The sequence below is a fragment of the Pholcus phalangioides genome, unplaced genomic scaffold (genome assembly GCF_987345545.1).
Source record: "Pholcus phalangioides strain wild (caught in Gottingen) unplaced genomic scaffold, Ppha-v1.0 ptg000010l_1, whole genome shotgun sequence".
NCBI classification, from domain to species: Eukaryota; Metazoa; Arthropoda; class Arachnida; order Araneae; family Pholcidae; genus Pholcus; species Pholcus phalangioides.
The window spans coordinates 22364204-22385334 of record NW_028301603.1 but is presented as its reverse complement, the minus strand read 5'-3'; the positions used below and the strand labels follow the sequence as shown (position 1 = coordinate 22385334).

The 21131-nt window shown below is 37.0% G+C and overlaps 1 protein-coding gene across 3 annotated transcripts in view; it reads right to left on the bottom strand.

Moving 5' to 3' along the window:
* Positions 1–21131, bottom strand: part of LOC149081128 (uncharacterized) — a 77081-nt gene that overhangs the window by 33265 nt on the left and 22685 nt on the right. For 2 of the 3 annotated variants that reach the window (XM_089237920.1, XM_089237921.1), the window contains 4 exons: positions 16073–16171; positions 14656–14745; positions 12420–12494; positions 3058–3122 (listed from right to left, as the gene is read on the bottom strand). In XM_089237920.1, the coding sequence (XP_089094046.1) occupies positions 3058–3122; positions 12420–12494; positions 14656–14745; positions 16073–16171 (329 nt within the window). Of the gene's footprint in view, positions 1–3057; positions 3123–3816; positions 3941–12419; positions 12495–14655; positions 14746–16072; positions 16172–21131 lie in introns of those variants that run through there. The other variant, XR_016193408.1, reaches the window with a different exon arrangement.

Below are 21131 nucleotides of genomic sequence, written 5' to 3'. Positions count from 1 at the left end.
CTTCAAAATGCAAAGCTGCTGACTAAAAAATTGTGTTTACCGCATGGCTGTTAATGGAATACAATAACGATTATACAGGAATTTCAGCAACCAAGTGCTTCCCCAGATAAATGAGGTTGCCGATAAATGCTACGTAAACAAAGTCACGTCTTTGCTAGTTGCTTAAATGTGGTCACCAAGACTTTTTTAACTGCTGCTCTCGATAGAAATGACCATGGCTGCCCTCTATGGGTGTTTTCCTGAACAACGACGGCAGTCATTGACATCACGACAACGCGAAATCTCACGTAAAATCTAATTTTCTGCTAAAATCCAGAGTCTCTCGCCTAAATCCGGAGAGTTGGCAGGTCTGAGAATGTTTTGCATTATTCTGCAATGAGCCCTCAGCTTACTGAAAAGGTTTTGCGATAAAAAATTTCAGGATAGTATTATCTACAGAGTTATTTTACAATTTTTACAGAGATTGTTCTATAGCAGCAATGACTGTTTTGCACCGTACATCACAGTTTTTAGCATATTCTATTTTCGGGCTATTATGTACAGCCTTGCATGCGTGTAAATGAATCTCAAGATTTTTTTGCTACGTCATCTAGTTTTCTGTTTGTTGCAATTTTTTAACTGTGCCTAAACTTATGAAACAGACTGTACATACAAACAAATTTGAGAACACAGACATAGGTTTCTAAACTCATGGGGATACCGAAAAACACACATGATCATTATTCTTGAAATTTATTTCTATATACTGTATATTTCAGAAATACATTGTAATTTCCCACTCTTTTTTTAACTAGACACAGGGTGCGGTAGCCCAGGTTCATAAGATACTCGCCTAAAGTACCAAAGGATGTTTAGAGGTGTCGCGAGTTCAATTCCCAGTTCATCTTTGTCAGAAAACTTTCCTGACACAGGGGTACAACAAAAACTGTGACTTGACTGCAGCAAAAAATTGCTACCGCAGGGAGTTCCCCATCAAGGGGTTAGTGCACCAACCTCTCGATGAGTATAAAAAACAAGCCTGCCATTCGGAATTGTTAATAAATTGTAGGTCCCGGTCTAATTAGCCCTCGTGTGCAGAAAAATGACTGTGGTGCGACAAAAATTATCAAATGATTAACTAGAGACAAAATGCTTTGATACTCCGGATTTGAAACCAGGCCAATAGAAAATGTGATTGGAACATAAATCCACATGGCTGGGTCTCACAGCTATTTGTATTAATTACATGAATGCCCTTGGTTACCCAAATAAAAATATAGTATGATCAGGGAAATACGCAGGATCACCTTTGAAGGAGGCACAAAAATTTTCTTTCTGAGAAATTTGAGTTACCACCATTCAAAAAACATTTAAATTAACAGAAATTAGTTTATGCAGCATATAAAGGATACTTTCTTTCAATATTTCTCCCAAAATATTAAATTTTTCTCTTAAAATTTTTGGTTGGCTTGGGGGGGGGGGGTGCATGGACCCAATGAGCAACACCCTGCATATGCCCCTCCTTCAAATTCAACATTAATTTTTGTTTGATGATTACTGAAGATAGAAATCAAACAGGAATTTCAATTAGTATCTGTAAATGAAAATACATAAAACATTGCACAGGTTTTGCAAGCTTTCTCAAAACATATTATGACCACACATAGTGGAACCCTGTTTATTTATATGACATTCAGATAGCCAAATCAAAATTTTATATTAATGCAAAAATCCTAGGAGATTTTTTTTAAATGACCCCCATCCCTCCCATTACTATAATTAATGTAAAATAATTCAGAACTTGCAGTTTTAATTACATTCTATAAATTTTATTATATTGTACATGGAGATACCCTGACTTACAGAACTAGAGTTACACGATTTTCTGTAAAAAATACTCATTCCTTAAATTCAAGCATAATTTAAAAACAATTCAAGCATAATCACAGAATTATTTATGAGATGGCTTGAAATTATTAATTGGTAATCAAATAAGAATTGTTTAGTCGATCAGAATGCCATGTATAATGAAACTATGCTGATTTGAGAGGATATGGTATGAAGCTAGGAAAGCTTGAGCTTTCCTAGCTTCAAGCAAAGAGTGAAAAACTCACAGGGGGGGGGGGGAAGAGGAGGTCTTATCTGTCTGCCATCTTAACACGTGAGATCACCTGGGTATGGCCTGGAGGTGCAAGTGCATATGGGGGGGGGGCAGCTCATATTAAGACAAAGAAAAAATTAGTTAAATTTTATAAGACTGTGCCGAATTATTGGTGACAGCAATTACAGTTTAGTAGGCCAGAGTGTATGAACATAAAAAGTGGGGGTCTCTGTCGCAGCGCTTTTTCTTATCATATCCTTCAGGCATCAGCCCGAAGGCCCTTCAGCCTCCCTTATGTGGGGGCCCATGCTTAGTGAAGGGTAGGAAAATCACCAATAATCGAGTGTTCGGCTTATCATGTACATTGCATGAGGAGTTTGATTTCTAAGAAAATTTTTGACACCATCCTTTCACAAAAGTGACTCTATAAGCAGAGTGTTGAGACACATTATAAGGATTCTAATAACACAAGAACACTATCAAGGATAAACATGATTTCAAAAAAAAGTGACCCGGGAAACCGAGTGATGCATTACCCAGGTGGCACACTAACAAGGTTGCTGTATTTGTATGCATTACCCAGGTGACCCACTAATAAGGTTGCTGTATTTGTATGCATTACCCAGGTGACCCACTAACAAGGTTGCTGTATTTGTATGCATAACAGCCCTCCCCTTAGTACTTGATCTCCTATAAATACGAAAAAAAAATCCTTACTTATGCGAAGTAATCATACATTTATATGTGTGTATACATTGTTGATATGAAACTATAAATTAATCAATAAGCTATGGAAGATTTAGGTAACCAATAATTTCCAAAATATTTACAAAATAGGCAGACATGTTTTCCAAAAAAATGCATAGGAAGAAGTGTGATGCTTTTTTATAACGAAAATTAAATATTTTCAGACTTTCACATCACCTGTTATACGTATAAATACAAAAAAAAAATGCTGATGAGAACTGTAAACTTACCTGACTAGAGTTTCCATGGAATCGTCATCCACAGATGACGAAAATGAATCGGGCAAAGACCTTGGCTGCAAGTAAAAACAATAGATATGAGTTATACATAAACAGAGTGCATAGGTAACAAGGCATATGACATTTTAATGGCAAATTGTGGATCCTACAGATATACTTCCATTTGGAAAAAGTATCCAAATAACATTTAGTATTCAGATATATCATTCATGTTGCAAGAGACTGTATAGTCATTAAAATAAAAATGTAAACTTTTTATATGGCACACTGTGCTCAAAAACCCAATTAGAAAGTAGTTGCCTTGTCTCTCCTGATGCTAAATGAAAAAATTCTACGTTTCTAAGTACAGTATTCACTGAGATATTCAAATTTGGAAAACAGAGGAAAGTTGGGGAAAAAACATTAAATGTGGGTAAACTGTTATCCTCGTATTTAATGTTGTTTTTTCCATCTCGCAGGTGTTGTCACCTTGTCGCGGTGACCAGGCTCGAGTAGTCTTGGTAGTCACTTGAGGTACTTCAGTTCACATTTCTGCCACTAGATAAAGCTGCTAAAATTCCAGAAAAAAAAAAAAATTTTGGTTTTTTTTGCCCCCTCCCATTTTTAACCAATCAGAAATTATTGTGACGTTATAACAGGTTTTACCATTAGAGTATATGTTAACCATATTTTAAATGGAACATCTCAACCATAACGGACTAATCAGAATTAGTATATTTTTATTAATATATGTCTAATTTCATATTTTACCTCAAGTGGCATTGAAGTCGTTATTTCACACAGTGGGTTTCCTCCACCTTTCCTCATCCCGTTTCAGTGATACTCGGAGAGGGCACCATTATTTTTGATAATCTTCATCATGAGTATATAAAGACTGAAACATTACAAATTTGAACATAGTTGAAATTAATTAATGAACATGCAAAAAAAGACGATTCTATGATATTGGAAGGGCTTTGATAGGGATGGTTTTAACCATCATGTCATTGTTTCTGCTTAATGAAGGTCTTGAGCACTATTTCTTGAAGATCTAAACTCCTCAAATATCAAATGGCCATATTTTGAAAAAAAAAGGACATTCCACTTATATACAAGTGTTTTCCCACCAGGAAAGCATCTGCGATGGTTTTTGTACCAATTCCGGTTTCTTGTCTGATTCGCACCTTTTTCTTGTCTTGTCACTTCCTGCCTCTTTCTTTTTTCCCCAATAATGTGTGTTTTGACGATGACTACTTTAAAGCATGTCTCTACATGCATTGTTCCCCCTACTCCCTGCCATCCCCCTAGTTTATAGATGTTTGCTGTGCTAATTTTCCTTGCTTTAAGAGAATCTTTTAGTCTTTGCCAAATATGCGATGTATAAAGACATCCATACACAGAAAGGATCTGAAAATGTTAACAATTTCATTTTTTCAAAATACAATACATTATCTCAAATGCACCCTAAAACAGCTTGTCCAAAAAAGAAAAATATAATTAAGAATTAAATTAATTTACAACTTCAACTTCTATTTATCTCAGACTTGCCACAGTAATTAGTTTTTGTTGTCAGTCATTTTAATTTTTTCTAACTCCATACTATCTAAATAGTTGATAAGGTTTTCGCGGCCATCATTTGATAAAAATTATTTTTTCGGGTTCGAAGACTGTCATCCGTTCGAGTTAGTTCTCAATGTTTCCCCACCACTAGTGGTTGGCATCATCAGGAGAATAGATAAACTGGATCAAAGTCAAGTTTTCCGGAGTCTCAGGTTGTATTTATGCACATAAGTGGCTTGAACTACACTATTGTTTTGCGATTGGTCAGTTGATTCTATGGCTGGCAGAATATTGAAAACTGTTGTCATGCTGGTAGAATCGGCCAATCAGGAAAGAGGCAGGAAGTACTGAGACAAGAAAAAGATGCAAATCAGACAAGAAACCGGAATTGGTACAAAAACCATCGCAGAGGCTTCCCTGGTGGGAACACTCTTGTATATAAGTGGAATATCCTTTTTTTTCAAAATATGGCCATTTGATATTTGAGGAGTTTAGATCTTCAAGAAATAGTGCTCAAGACCTTCATTAAGCAGAAACAATGATGTGATGGTTAAAATCATCCCTATCAAAGCCCTTCCAATATCATAGAATCGTCTTTTTTGCACGTCCATTAATTAATTTCAACTATGTTCAAATTTGTAATGTTTCAGTCTTTATATACTCATGATGAAGATTATCAAAAATAATGGTGCCCTCTCCGAGTATCACTGAAACGGGATGAGGAAGGGTGGAAGAAACCCACTGTGTGAAGTTAACACATACTCTAATGGTAAAATCTGTTATAACTTCACAATAATTTCAATAATTAAAAAAACTCAAGATTTTCGGGAATTTTATCAGTTCTATCTAGTTGTGGAATTGTGAACTAAAGTACCTTAAGTGACCCCAAGACTACTGATTAGCATGTGTTAATGATCTACTGAGCTATGCTGGCTGTAGTATTTGCTACCAGTAGGGTCAGACAGGTCAGTAGTAAAACACCTGACAAAGAGAAACAGCAAGAATTCAATCCAATGTGTGAGGAACTGTGCTGATGGATGAAAATAAACACAGAAAACGATCCCCTAGAGGAACCAGGAACCTACCTCATTGTAACTGAGCCTGGAACCTGCACAGGGAGACTATACAGGTGTGAACTAAGTAATACCACCCACTTCTCTGGTTTCTCTATGGGAACTAATAAAAATAAACAGAAAAAAGGATCAGTTCATTTGGGTCACAAAAAGTAGAGTACCAGCAACCCTGCTGTTGTCAGAAATGGAGTTGCGGGCACAAGCCAGCAGAACACTGAACCAATGAACTGGGATGCAAGTTGCCCTCACCAAAACACAGAGATGCAATTAACACATCTTCTGAAAAAGAAAGCTGAGTGGCAGCTGGTAGCTGCTGATGAAGGTGGATGCTTCACCTGCTGCAAAGAAGCCAAAGACAGAGTCTCTTCCTACAACATTTTCCCAAGAGGTCCAAAGAGCCAGAATGGAAGTTGTGAAAGAAGCATTTAATAGAATGATTCTATTTTCACAAAAAATTCAATCTGAGTACATCTGTTTTCAGTCTTTATTTCTCACCGATTTGTAATTGCTCCATGTCTCTTATTTTCCAGCATCTTTAACAGATTTTCAGTCTTTCGTGTTACTTCCAAGTTTTCTATTATTCATTTTCTACAATTCATTCTCTTGATATGCCATTTCCTTTTGCGCCATTCACCGGCATGTTTAGTGTTCAATGGAAAACGGTTTCCAGTTGCATATCAATTAAAATTACTTTGTCTCGATCAGCAGTTCTCAACTGGTGCTCCCTGTGAACTCCCACGGGGCTCCGCAGCAGCTCAAGAAAAATACAAAAAACAGTGAATTCTGAAAAAATAATTTTCAGTATTTTTGAATAATAATAAATCATAACTTTTATGAATGAATAAAAAATATGCCTACGGGGGTCCTCCATAGAAATTATATACCAGAAAGGGCTCCGCGAATCAAAAAGGTTGAGAACCGCTGGTCTAGATCATGGTCATGGTTGGTTTTAAAGGAACGAAAAGATAATTCATGTAAGTGTTGCGCTTGTCATGTGTTCAAATGTCAAAATCAAAAATGATAATGAAAATAAAATTTTTCTGCAAATTTCAAACTATGACTGCTGTATGGAATAATTTTCAGAAACCATTGCAATTTCTGATTCATTTCATCTACACAACTCAGATAATATACAATAAATATGTGTAAGTTTATGAAGTAAGTGAATATAAAGCCCAGGATAAGAGCTTTAATGACTAAATAGCCTATGTTATTTCTCACTATATCACTCATGGCATATACAAAAATCTGTGTGAGTTGCCCCCAGATAATTCTACTCATGCGGCTTATATGCCAGAGAGGCACCAAAATGTTGTATGTCTGTATGTCTTGCACAGGTAAGAATTTTGTCTCAAGCCTTGCCTGCTCCTTCACATGATTGCACAGGGGCTATTATATATTTTTTTAATAAAGGGATCTGTGAAAAATTGTGACCCAGGTGTGCATAGAAAATAACGACCTAGGCAAACCACATTCCTAGATATGGAAGTCCCTATGTCTGTCAGTATAACTGCTCTATCTCAAAGCAATGTAGCCTACATGGGATGACCGTTAAAAAAAGAATAGACAGGGCCAGGATGATTTATTTCATAGGTTTGTTAGATCATCCTCATATTTTATGATACAGACCAATGTTTCTCATAATATTCAGATCTTGGAAGGGGCGATTGCCGTCCTCTGGAACTGTGTGTGTTTTGGAATCAGCTATAAACTGTAGATCCCAATACAATAGCCCTGGTATGAAGAATATGATAATGATGAGACAAAAATGGTCACTGTAGCTGTGAGGGATGCTAGCTTACCTTATTATTTCCATTATCAGAGTGTCTATCCAAAGAAAAGTTTTATCAAATTTTGTTGACCTCTGCTTGTCGGCCTAAATGAGCTTTCGCAGAATCTTACATCAAATACCTTTCAAACCAAGTACGACCATGGTCTAGACCAGCGTTTCCCAACCTTTTGAAGTTTGCGGCACCCTTGGGAATAACATTAAAAACTTAGGGCACCCTTCCTTGAAAACAGAATGTAGTTTACTACAACAAAAATCGCTGAGTAAAAATACATGAGTACAGTTTTGTTTGATTAATCATTAAAGTGACACGTGTGATTGATGCTTAGAGAACACATACTTGAAATCAGGCTATACGAAACACGTAAATTGTCCTCAAGGTCTTGCAGTCTATTTCTTGGCAGATAGCAGTACTACACTTAACAAGCATTACACAGAAACAAAAGTCACGCTAGGTTCACAACGCATGCACACACACTCCGGCATGAACCAATTTGTTAGAAATTTGACAGAGAAATGTGTACAAGGTGCATGTACGGTTGAGTAGTGTAGTAATATATTTTTTGCTTTGTATTTTATTGTCGCCATAGCAGAGGAGGCTTGCTCGCATAGGTATGATGTTGAAAAGGGCAAAAGTGCATTAATTGATTTTTCATTAGATTAAGATACTCCTCTCTATACTACTCTCTCAGTCTAAGACAAAAAGCAACCACCGATGCCTCACTGTTGGTAAACTTATCTTTGAGTATGGAATCAGCACAATAAATAACTTCACCTCGTTCACAAGCAGTGAAATCTTTTTCCTCCACACTCTCTGCGAAATCAAATGGTGAGACATCCCAGTCAAAATTCTCAGTGGAAAGAGATAGAAAGTGCATATCTATTGCATCTCACAATCTTGATAAGTGTTGACAAATGAGGTTTAATCAGCTTATCCGAAGGCGTGTGTGTAGCATCACTTTCCATTATTACTTCAAAGGTTTCGGCAGCTGGGTGATGCAAAGATAAATCCAAGAAAGAAAATTAGCCTTGCAGGGAATCGAACCCACGTCCTCTCACTTGCCAAGTGAGCAAGCCCTAGACCATTAAACTAGAAAGCCAATGAATTCTCTCACCTTAGATATTGTGTGCGCTGAACGGGCCGTACATGGACAGCCAGACCTAACTTAGGACAAAGCTCACAGCTTTGGCTTACAGACACACTGCTGACAGCCCCAGATGGAGACTTATATGATAAACCTGTTGCGCAAGAGAGTAATTAATTTGACTTAATTTATTTTAAGACCTTAAGTGGACCGTAATATTTTTTACTTATCTCCATAATGTCCTGTGGCACGCCTTAGTCAATAGCGCTGTACCCTAGGGTGTCGGGACACACCGTTTGGGAAACACTGGTCTAGACAAAGTAATTTTAATTAATGCGCAACTGGAAACCATTTTCCATTGAACACTAAACATGCTGGTGAATGGCATAAAAGGAAATGGCATATCAAGAGAATGAATAATAGAAAACTTGGAGAAGCAAAACAAGACTGAAAATCTGTTAAAGATGCTGGAAAATAAAATAGATGGAGCAATCACAAATCAGTTTAAAAAAGGGAGTGGAAACAGATATACTCGGATTGAATTTTTTATGAAAGGAATCAAAGGAGTAGACTTTTTTTTTAAAAAAATAGCTGGAAACAGAGATTGAAGGGTTTTTGTTGTTATTCTGTGGATGAGCTGTAATTTGCACAGTTTATCCCATTTTATAAGTTGTTGGATGCCTAGGGGCTGAATCCTGGGGAGGGGGCTCTCAAGCTAATTCCATTTGTGGCCCCAAGAAATAAAATTGCGGGGAGGACAAATTACATTATCGAAAAGTCAGCTTCTATTGTGACATAACTCTAAAATTTCTTAAGGGAAAATTTTGTTTTTTGGTGCAAGATGGTACCGAATTGAAGAATTTCTGCACTTTTGTAGCAGAATGTAGTAAACGAGGGGAAATTATCAAAATTGTAGCAGAATGTAGTTATAGAGGGGAAATTATCAAAATTATAGCAGAATGTAGCAGATGTCTGAAATTGTAGCAGTTTGTAGCAGATTTTCCACCACTGGGTTTGGCTGCAGAAGCAATCAAACAGGCCAACTTCGATGTGTATACTGGTATAAATCTCGGGACCTTCATGGTTCTCAATGATCCCAAAGTGAAGGAGGATACACAAAGAACATCTGTGATCTCCTCACAAGCAAATAATTTGAGCTCTTCCAATGAGGCTAAAGCAAAGGAGGCTATGTCAGAGCAATCTGCAGCCTTCTCTCAAGCAAATAATTTTACTACTCCTCAAGTAAATAAATTAGGGGTCATTCAAGTATTACGTCAGCATTGATGTGGGGGAGGGGTTTCTGATTTGCTGACTTTTGATGACAAGGGGGAGACGGGAATTTGGACGATGCTTACGTCATAAACCACCCTTTTTGAAGATATGAAATATACATAATGACATCTTATTCTGTGAGCCAAAAATGGGGGGGGGGGGAAACCTTTCGATAGTTATAGGGCACCTGAACCAACATTCTACCTATTGATAAGTCCCCTAAGGAGCCACTTTAATGATCTCTAAATGTTTCACGGATCCTTCAAGTGCTCTGGAAACGTTTCTGGGCCGCTTATGCCGCGATCACTTAAATGGTCTGAGAATGTGCCGCAGGTAACTTGAATGATGTCAAACTGCACTGAGGGCCACTTAAGTACTCTGAAACTGTGCCACGTGTCACTGAAGAGATTTCTAAACGTGTCACGGATCGTTTAAGTGTTCTGGAACTGTGTAGCGGGTCGCAAGTGGTCTGTGAATGTGCCATGGGCCTACTTCAGTGATCTGAAAATGTGCTATGGGCTGCTTAAATTATCTGCCATTGTGTCACTGGTCACCTAAGCGATTTGTAAATCTGCCGCTTAGTTCACTTTTGCAAACTTAGGTTTAGGGGGGGTGCAAGCCACATCAAATAACCTTCAGGGCCACATTTGGTCCGCGGGTCAAGGGTTTATCATATATGACTTAAAGGGTGGGCCGCTATGAATTTCTTGAAGAGAAATTTTGAGTTCTTACCCTTCAAATAGCATTGAAATTAACAGAAATAGATTATAACAACAGTGGAGGGGAGGTGGTCAAAAATGGCTAAAAATTTGCTTACATAATACTTAAACAGCCCCTTACTTGAAATTTATGAGCTAGAGATTACATCTGGGGGTTGACTATCTACTTGTCTTCGACAAGTATTCTATCCTTCAGTCAGTGATTTCTTGTTATCAGGAAGTTTTTGGGACCATATCCTCCATGAACAATAATGTGGATCGTTGGTAAGGACAATTTTGAGCGAGAGCTAAGACCCTCTCGTTCAGCTCAAGGACAACTTTTTCAGCAGCAATGGCAATGTGGTTGATTTGCGTTATTACAATTATTATTGATTATTATGATTTGGAAAATTCTGCAGAATTTGTGCGACTGAATTGTGTATTATCAGGAAAATCACACATTTTAGCAAATTAAAAATTTCCAAAGACAAAAGATAAACCCCAATAAAAAGTATATTACAAAATAAATTATTTGAAAAATTTAGTCACAGCATTCTCACTTGACGCAAATGAAAACTCATCGCTAAGCAAAAAAAAGTGTTGTTGTTTTTTTAATTCTCTAATTCTTATTTATTTATTTTTGCTGCTGTAATACATATTTAAAGAACACGTATACCTCTGTAAAGGGGTGAACAAAGGATCGATACCCCGGGGGAGGGGGGGGGAGGGTTGAGAGGGCACAAGATTAGCCTATACAGAAATTTGTGTTACTTATCTTCAGAAAGCATTTTAAATTGACGGGAATCAAAAAATATAGTATAAAAAGAATTTTTGCTAGATTTGTTTATTTACTAAAATATTTATTTTTTTAATCGTCTTTGGGGTGCCCCCGCCTCCTGTTTTAAAAGGGTAAGTGTTTTCAATAGTTAAATCAAATTTATGCACAGAATTTCTTTCTGTGCAATATTGCAAGCCTCAAAAGGATTGAACGCCATCAAAAGTGCACATGCAATCACAAAAAAAGTAAACAATGTTGGTAGTGCAAGATCGTTGTTGACATTCCTTGAGAATCGAAAAAGAAATTTGTATTCTTAGTAGTGGTTTTATACTTTCAGCATAGCGTTGATATACTCTAGAAGAAGAATTTTTGTCCCCTTTTCATGTCATGTGGTCTCAAAGAATAGAAAATGGTTGCTCCAGATTGTCCTGAATAAAATTATCGTTGAGCTTGATCTTGTTATGAAAAACACTAGATGGTCCTGCCTCTAGTTTTGAAAGTACAGTGCAGCCTGTATGAAGTTGAGATTAATAAGGGTTGGCAAGACTTGACTGAAGTGGGTGTCCCTGACTTACCCTCTTCTGATGATACTAGTGGGGGCTATTCACCTTCCTACTTTTATTACCATTGTTTAATTTTTTTATGGATTGTAAAATCAAAGCTGTACAAGTCAATCTTCATCATAGTCACTCTGCTTCTACTCAAGAATTGCAAAAAATATGTATCCCCCTAACAATTTTTCATTTCTGTTTTTACAAGTAGAAAAAAGAATTAAAAAGAAAATAGTCACACAAGGAAACCACAGAAAGAGGCAAATAAAGGGAAAAATCCTGAAATTCCCAATGCATTTTGACACAAGCAATAGGTGCCATTTTCAGAGGATACACTAACCACCCTGACCGGGATCCCACTTGGGTAACTGACCCAAGTGGGTTCCTCAGTCAACATGAGTGATTATTATTATTATACTGTATTTATCCTCTGAAGATGGCACCCATTGTTTGTGCCCAAACAAGTTAATAAATTGCACGGTTTTTGCTTTATTTGCCTGTCTAGTTGGTTTCTTTCTATGATTACATCAGACAAAGAGAGGATTATTTACTCTTACAAAATACTTACTCTTTCTGTCTGAGTGGCAGCATTGACATATATTCGCTCATCATCATCTGCACCCGAGAAATTTGTATACTTTGTCTGAAAAATATGGCATGTTCAGGCATAAAATCAAACGCTTCACTTTATTTTAATAATTACATACTTTTCACTTTTAATGTCATAATATTCACAGTGAAATTTTGAGATGGCCACAAACTGTCCTGTGTTACTTTTATCAAATTTGTGTGATCATCAGGTTCCATATATATTTTTAGAAATTTACCAAGTTATTTTAATGTGCATGTAATGTGAATTTCACTTTGGTTAATATTTCAAGTGGAAAATCATTGTACTTACAACACCCTTTTCACCATATTAAAAAAAGATAAAGATTGGTAGGTAAAAAGTTATAATGAGATTGATAAAATAAAAATTGTTGATTTTTAGGCAAGTATAAAAAATGAAGCACAAGCTTCAATGTGTTGCAACTACACTGGTGAAATAAATTAAGAGAATTTGCATATTTTATCGAATTTCATGAAAAGAACTGAACGGAATGTAAAACCACTGCTTCTAGACAAAAATGAAAATCTTGTACGTCAAATAAGTAAGCATACACGTGTGTGTAGGCGGGGCCAGTAGAGAAACTGGCTTTATAAGCATGCGTAAGTTAGGACGCATTTCGTTCACTAGCACACCTCGGCAAATTTCTTGGTGTTATTTTGCAGCAATCTGTTAATTTCAAATTGTAACAGTAAAAATGAGTAACCACCAACGTTTAGATGATGGAATGAGGTGGCGAATTGTGGAGAGGCTAGAAGCAGGCCAATCTCAAGTCCAGATTTGTAGAGAGTTCAATTTAACGCCCAGCGTCGTGTGTAACTTATGGAAACAGTTCCAGGATACCAAATCCATCGAGAGAAAGCCTGAGCAAGGTCGTCCAAGAGCCACGACGGCCAGAGAAGATCACCATTTGTCGATTATAGAGAGGCGTAACAGGAGTGCTTCTCGGCTCTCGCACGACTTGTATGCAGCCACAGGAACCCGTGTATCAAGGGTGACTATTTCCAAAAGACTTTATGAGAGAGGGTTGTTTGCAAGAAGACCTGCTGTTTGCGTCCCACTCACTTCTACGGACAGAAGAATCCGTTTATCATGGTGCATAGAGATTGGAGTATGGATCAATGGGCAACCGTTCTCTTCACTGATGAATCCCGGTTCAGCCTAAGCACCGATTCTCGCCATACGTTTATATGGAGAGAACCAGGGACCCGCTACCTACCCTCCAATGTCCGCGAAATCGACCATTATGGCGGAGGAGGTTTAATGGTCTGGGCATGCATCATGTTGGATGACCGCTTACCTCTCCTTGTCTTTGAAAGAAGCACTGTGACTGGTGGATGAGGTCTTGGAGTCCTATGTTCGCCTTTTCAGGGGTGCAGTTGGCCCTGAGTTAATTTTAATGGACGATAATGCGAGCCCACATAGAGCTCTTCTGCTCGACGATTTTCTAGAGAGTGAGGATATTCGCCAGATGGATTGGCCAGCCAGATCTCAGACCTTAACCCTATAGAGCATGTCTGGGACGCTCTGGGGAGGGCAATTGCAACTCGCAACCCCTCTCCGTGAACCATCCAGGGAATGAAAACAGCGTTGCTGAACGAGTGGGACCAATTGCCACAGGAAATGATAAACTGACTTATTTCAAGTACGAAATCACGCTGCAAGACCTGTATATCTGTAAGAGGGGACCATACCTTCTATTAACCATTTTTTTGTTTATTCTGCAACCGCTGTTTCATACCTTCTGACTCTAATGAGTGTTACACACGATCATGCGTGTGTATTACAATTATTGAATGGTTATTTATTTTGTATTGTATCAATGTATGTACATATCAAATTTCATTAAAATCGGTACAGTAGTTCTAGAGATAATCAAATTCTCTTAATTTCATACACCAGTGTAGACAACCTGCAACTCAAGTTCAAGCTAAAAAAGTTATTTTAGTTTGTGTTTTTTAGTTTTTTTAAGCAGATGATGCTAAATACATTGTCATTTTTAAAAAAATATTTGCAATTGAATTACCTAGTTGAAGTATTAACTAATAAGTTTTATGTTCAAACCACATCAGTCACAGGTGACTAAAGTAAAATACAAAATCTTTTGCACGTTTTTGACACAGTTTAACAATATAAACAGAAAAGTATACAAAAATAGGTAGCCATTCAAATTGCCAAATAAGATCTCAAAATTTACCATTTGTTGCTGCAAAAGATGTATTGTTCGGTTTTTGTCTTCTAGTTCTTGCTGCAATAAAGTCAATTGCCGTCGCATATCTGCATTTTCCTTTGAATCAAAAAATTAATAACTAAATGATCAAGCAGATTTTCTTTAAAAAAAGTTTAAACTTCAAACATGCATATAACTCATTCATCTTCTCACATGAAATACAGGATTCAGGGGGTAAACTATCTCTACGGTCCTTTGCTGAAATCCAGTAGCTAAGCACTGATTTGTCCTTAGCTGGCCGGTAGACATTTTGATACTATCTCTAAGCTAAGGATTTTTTAGTAGCTACTTAGGACTATAATTAAGGACTGCCGAGCACCAGTCGTTAAGAAAGTAGTTCACTGTGGCCATCTTGGAAAAGCTGAAATTTTGCACAGAGAGAAAGGAGCTTGTTCTATCAGATTTAGCTGTGAAATATCAGGGTGTCTACCAAATACCAAAAGTAAAATTCTGTGACCTTTCTGTGACCTTTTCTCATACGCAGGGCTCCCACTCAAAAAATTAGAAAAAGTAGGATGGTGGGAGGGTACTCCCCTTCAACAACATAATCATATGGCACACACATAATTTAAAAAAATCCCTAGAATTTTTTTTTTTAATTTTAATTAATTTTTTTTTTCTTAGCACACTATTTCTTGGGGTGTGCTGTTCTTACCCTGTAAGATTGACTCAACCCAAAGCAAAATGACAGATGATACGACTTGGTTAAAAAAAAATTTTTTTTGGTTAAAATAAGGTCTTAGCAACCACAGATAATTCTTTTCTGCTCTCCTCACAATATACAGTCAAACCTCGTTAATGAGTCACTCTTGGGAGAGCAAAAATGTGACTTAGTAAGCGGAGTGACTCGTTAAACGGAGTAAGCCTTAGCTGTGCCAATTCCTGCCTGAGGACAATTGGGACTTCCAAAAAAGTGACCCAGTAAGCGGAGTGACGTGTTAGCCGGGTGACGCACTAACGAGGTTTGACTGTATATATATCGGTAAGAAATCTTCTCATGGGGGTGAATTTCTTTGAATAGGGCATGCATAGGTTTCCATATTGAGATCAGAATTCAAGTAGGTCACTTCTTTTCCAGTATAACGAGCAACCTTAGTTGGAAATTATGCAATGTGAGTTTTTCTAATGCTTCATGTTTTATAACAACGGGGGAATGGGGGGTGTCTTTCTGAAGACTTAGGGTTTGGTGGAAAAGGTAGGAAAAAACTGAGAAAGTATGGCAAAAGTAGGACAAGTGGGAGTCCTGCAGGATCTGAACTTGAGCATTACATGCAAAAGAAAACATTCATCAAAATATGAATGTTCCATTACTGAAAAAAGAAGAAAATACTTAAACTTTTAACACCATTGATATGCCCCATATAAGTTAAAAACTTTAACTTACAAGAGAAGAGTTTTCTGATATACTACCACTTCTTTCACTTGAAAGTGCAGAAATGACTGATGGGGAATCATTCAGGACCAAACTTGGATAAAGAAAGTTCTGTAATGAAAAAAATTGCAAGAAAAAAGATAACATTTCCTAAAAAATACCAAATACAAATCTGAATTTTGATTCATGAGCATAATTTGCTTCATGAACGTGCTTGCAATCCGAATCACATGCATTATACCAAATGAAGCTGCCCCATACGACATCAGATAAACCCAGATGATTTTTTCCACAATTATTCAATCACATAACAATGACTGATGAAAACAGCTTCAATCAATAATGCAATACAAAAATAATATAATAAATACAAGATATACAGAAGACTGGATGTTGTGAAGATATTTATTATTTGAGATGTTAATTTTTTAAGGAAGGAAAAAACTAATATCTGCCTCTACCGGGAGTCGAACCCGGGTCCCTCGATTGCCGGACGAGTGCTCGTCGCTTTTTTTGATAATATTTGATTTAATCATAACTTCTAACAATGAAATATTAACGCGTCCTCCCACGCTTACAGCGAGCTTTTCAAATTACCTCCCGAGTCCATAGGAGTCACTCTCTAACTTAAAATACACCAAGCTTCTTTCCTCTTCTCTGCCAAGGCCCATGCGACTCATGCCATGCCAAACAATCCATGCTTTTTAATCCCATCATACCCATCTTAACGATGGGGAAAATCTTACATTACCCTCTTCCTAAGTGAGAGAAATATGCATAACATATTTTACAAGACAACCTGGTTACATACATTCATACGGATAATTGAAATTACGATATAATCAAATAACACAAAACGCAAGTAAACATTAATGTTCATTATTTCACTCAGTTCATTCTGTGATATCGCAAAAACGTGATATCGCATCTGAGCTTACATTGTCTGTCTCCGGAGTGTCCGCTTGGAGGTACTGTGATGATGGTCAGCCAGTCTTTCACTTCTCCTTTGATTAAGCTGATAATTTGTGGATGCAATAAGGCCTCCTCACGTATGTGGGGTGTAATAGTGCACAAGATAGTTCTGTGATGGATTGTTTTGTCTATTATGGGAGTGGCCAGATTGACGCGTCTTACATCTGTCAAAATAGATTTTCCGAATACAGATTTCAAATATGTCTTAACTTTAGATTCTGTCTTGAAGCGAGGAACCAAATCTTCTATTAAGACAGAAATTTGGCAACCTGAATCAATCAATGCATTCACGATTTTCCCCTCAGTACTAACTTTCATTCTCTTCAATGCGGTGATAGATGGGATATATCCGGAATCCAGCTTATATCGTTACTGATACAGATTCCTGTTACTGAAAATGCTTCTGAATCTTGTGGTACACTTTCTGTTTCTATATGGTTTATCTATCTATATCTCTAGTATCCAGATTACCTGTTCTCATATTACTTATCTCAACTCTGTTCTTATTTTCAGGACAGTTGCTTTTTACATGAAATCTTGACAAACAAATAAAACAACCTTCCTCACAGAGGTTTCCAATCAGAATACTTCTTTCCGGAGTCAGAATCATGGAAATGTTTATTTTGCTGATTATCATAAAATCTCTTGCCAGAAAATTTTTTCTCATTTCCTGAATATGAATCACTGTTATTCATCGCATTCGTGTAATTATCTGCTTCTTTTGCGAGTTTGACTGCATCTACCCAAACGTCTGTTTCTTTCAACTGTATATAAGTTCTGATGTTTGGGGACAGGCTTTCTTTAGTTTTATCAACAATGACCAATTGTTTCAGATCCTCAAATGTGCTAACTTCCCTTGACTTGAGGTATAAATCTGCAGCTGTTTCCACCCTAACCGCATATTGGCTGCACGTTTCCTCTGCTTTCCTTTTTATCCTATCTAGATTCTTTTTATGTTTAATGGGAGTGATTTGAAATTCCTTTAAAATCATCTCTTTGATTCTGTTGCAATCATCTAAATCAGACTCTGCCTGTCTCATACTCATGCATCCAGCTTTCCCTTTCAAAGTATATAGTATAATTTTCCCATGATATTCCTCCGAGACTTCATACAACTTGAACATAGTTTCCGCTTGATGAAAGAAAAAGGGACAATCCTCTATGTTTTCCGTCATCTCTGGCATTACACCTTTCATCAAATTCAAATATCCAATAAAATCATTATTGCCCCGTGTTCCACATCTTTCATTATGTTTGACTCTTTCTACCTCCAATTTATGGTTTCTCGCTCTGTTCTTTCATCGATAGATAATACTATTTAGTAATTCTTTCACAAATTTTGGTTAGCTCTTTCAAATCCACAACCTTTGTGTCTTTAAGGACTTCTACCTCTAACTTATCTGCTAAAATCAACAGATCCTCTTCTCATCCCCAGGCAAAGATGGCCATTTTTGATACTTTTTCCTTTTTTAAATCAGTGCCAAATGAAATTACAGTATGAAAATAGTTCGGTTTCGCGTAACAAACAAACAAAAAAAAGGTGTGATCGCTCACCTCCTATAGGTGAAAGTCCTGATGCTCATCCATTTCTGCCAGTGGTCAAGCTTTCATATAACTATTCCGATGCCTTGGGACACTGGTGACCACCCAATTTGTGATCAGCTACTCCAAGTGATCAGTCCTGATCCTTTTCTGCTGTCATGCGCTGAACGATGATTTATTCCTGCGATCACCTTTGCACAAAATAGTCAGTTCCCATTTCCTTTCATTAAGTATAGTTCTACTGACCACACTGCTGACTTAACTTTCCTCCCATCCAAAGGACAAAAACTTGCACTTGGACAAAAATTCTTTCCGTTTTAGCAGGTTTTGTATCTATGAATAGACTAAATATGCCTTCAGTTTCCACATTAGACAATTTCTGTCTTAAAGAGGTTTCTTAATATTGAAAAAGCATTGATTATTCACTAAACCAGTGGTTCTCAACCCATGCTCCTCAGAGTCCCAAGGGCTCCACGTAAACTCCCAAGGGCTCCGCGGCCGCTCAAGGAAAAAAAACAGTAAATTTGAAAAAAATAATCTATATATATAAAATTGATTTTCTGTTTGTCTGTGTGTGTGTATGTTCTCTATACAAATCTACAATTTTAGATCGATCGTCGCCAAATTTTGCATATATACCAAATGGGACCCGACTTGAACGATAGGCTGCTTTAAAATTTCGTCAGCCCAGGGCAAATGCCCCAAATGGGCAAAAAACTGTCCGGCAACAATGGTTTTTGGGCCTCAACAATCACTTTCTGAACGTTTACTTTGGTTACCGTGGTTCCCTAGCAATGCGTTTCAGAGGTGTATATGCCTTTACAACGGTTTGTCACTTCTTTAATCTTAATCCTGTTAGTATATGCCTTTATAATGGTTTGCCACATTTTCAATATACTCTCAGTAATGAGGCTTTTCGAATAGACGTTATAATCATCATCAGCATCACTTTGAGAGTCAGGAAAAGGGTGATCCTCATAGAAATCAGTGATAAAATTGTTGATTTTACTGTAGAAATGCGGAAATTAGTGGGATTTTCCGCCCCATCAATAATTTTAAAAATTGTATTGAATTCTCGATTTTTGAAACATTCAGTTCGCTTAGAGATATACGAAGCCCAGGAGATTAAATATGAAGTAATTAGTCAAACCTATACTTTTGAGTTGGATATTCGAGCAATATCATTGATTTCATTTATATCTTCCCAAGTATGAAAATTAATGTCTCCATATTGTCTCTTTTGATATTTATTTGCATAAATTCATGTGGGTTAGGATATTTTAAAATTAGTTATGAGCCCGTGAAAAGTGCATCAAAAAAATTCCACAGCTTTAACTAAGGATTTTTGGAAGCTGGAACAGACAGATGGATAACTTGAAGTTCAGGGGAAGCCTCATTGAAGAAAACCCGGGCAGCGCCGGGTATTATAGCTAGTTATTAATATTTTTGAATAAAAATAAAGACAGGTTTCCATCTCATACAGTGTCCGTCTTAAACAGGTTTCACTGTATAAGTCCCAAATGTGTGTCCATATATTGACTCTCTTATTATATGTATTCCTTTTAATATAATGACCACTCGATATAAAGTATTGGTTGTATATACATATTTTGTTTTTTCTTATACACTGTATATGCAAATAGAATTGGGAGAATACCATGAATATATATTAATTAATGACATAAATATATGCACCACAAACAATGCAAAACGCAGACGTGCTAACTTTTGGAATCCAGAAATCCCCCCCACCCCCAGACACTCATACACTCGATCAAAAAAAAGTTCATGAAAAAAAAAAAAAATTTTAAATAAATTAAGAAAAAGTTACATTCTCTTCCCCCCCCCCCAAGGCAGGTTCTGCATTGCCCCGGAGAAGAATATAATTTCATGTCAGCCTTTCCATGCAGAATAGAGAAATCACATCTACATACTGTTCATAAAGTATGTGTTTCCTTTTGTGGATGCTATCAGTGATTGATAATCTTGGGTATATGAATTCTTAAAAGCTTTATATTTAGCTGTATATAGCTTAAAGTTTTATATTTGCTTTTTAAAGGTGTTTAATCGGAAGAAACGATTTTAAAAAATTCAAATTACAAAGCTGCGGACGAAAAAACGTCTTTACCGCGCGGCTGTTAATGGAATACAATAACGATTATACAGGAATTTTGGCAACCAAGGTCATGCACCTGATTAATGATTGCCGATAAATGGTACGAAAACAAAGTCGCGTCTTTGCCAGTTGCTTAAATGCGGTCACAGAGACTTTTTTACGGCTGCTCGATGGAAATGACTACGACTGTCGTCTATGGGTGTTTTCTCTAATGACGACGGTAATTATTGACGCCACGACAACATGAAAGCTCGCGTAAAATCTAATTTTCCGCCAAAATCCGGAGAAATTTTAACAAATCTGAGGAGCAGGAGGAAGGATGAAAAATCCGGAGTCTCCAGCCTAAATCTGGAGAGTTGGCAGGTCTGAAAACGTTTAAAGTTTCATCTATGCTTTCCATCAGATATTTGGAACAGTACCAAACTTATAAATTAATTGCCT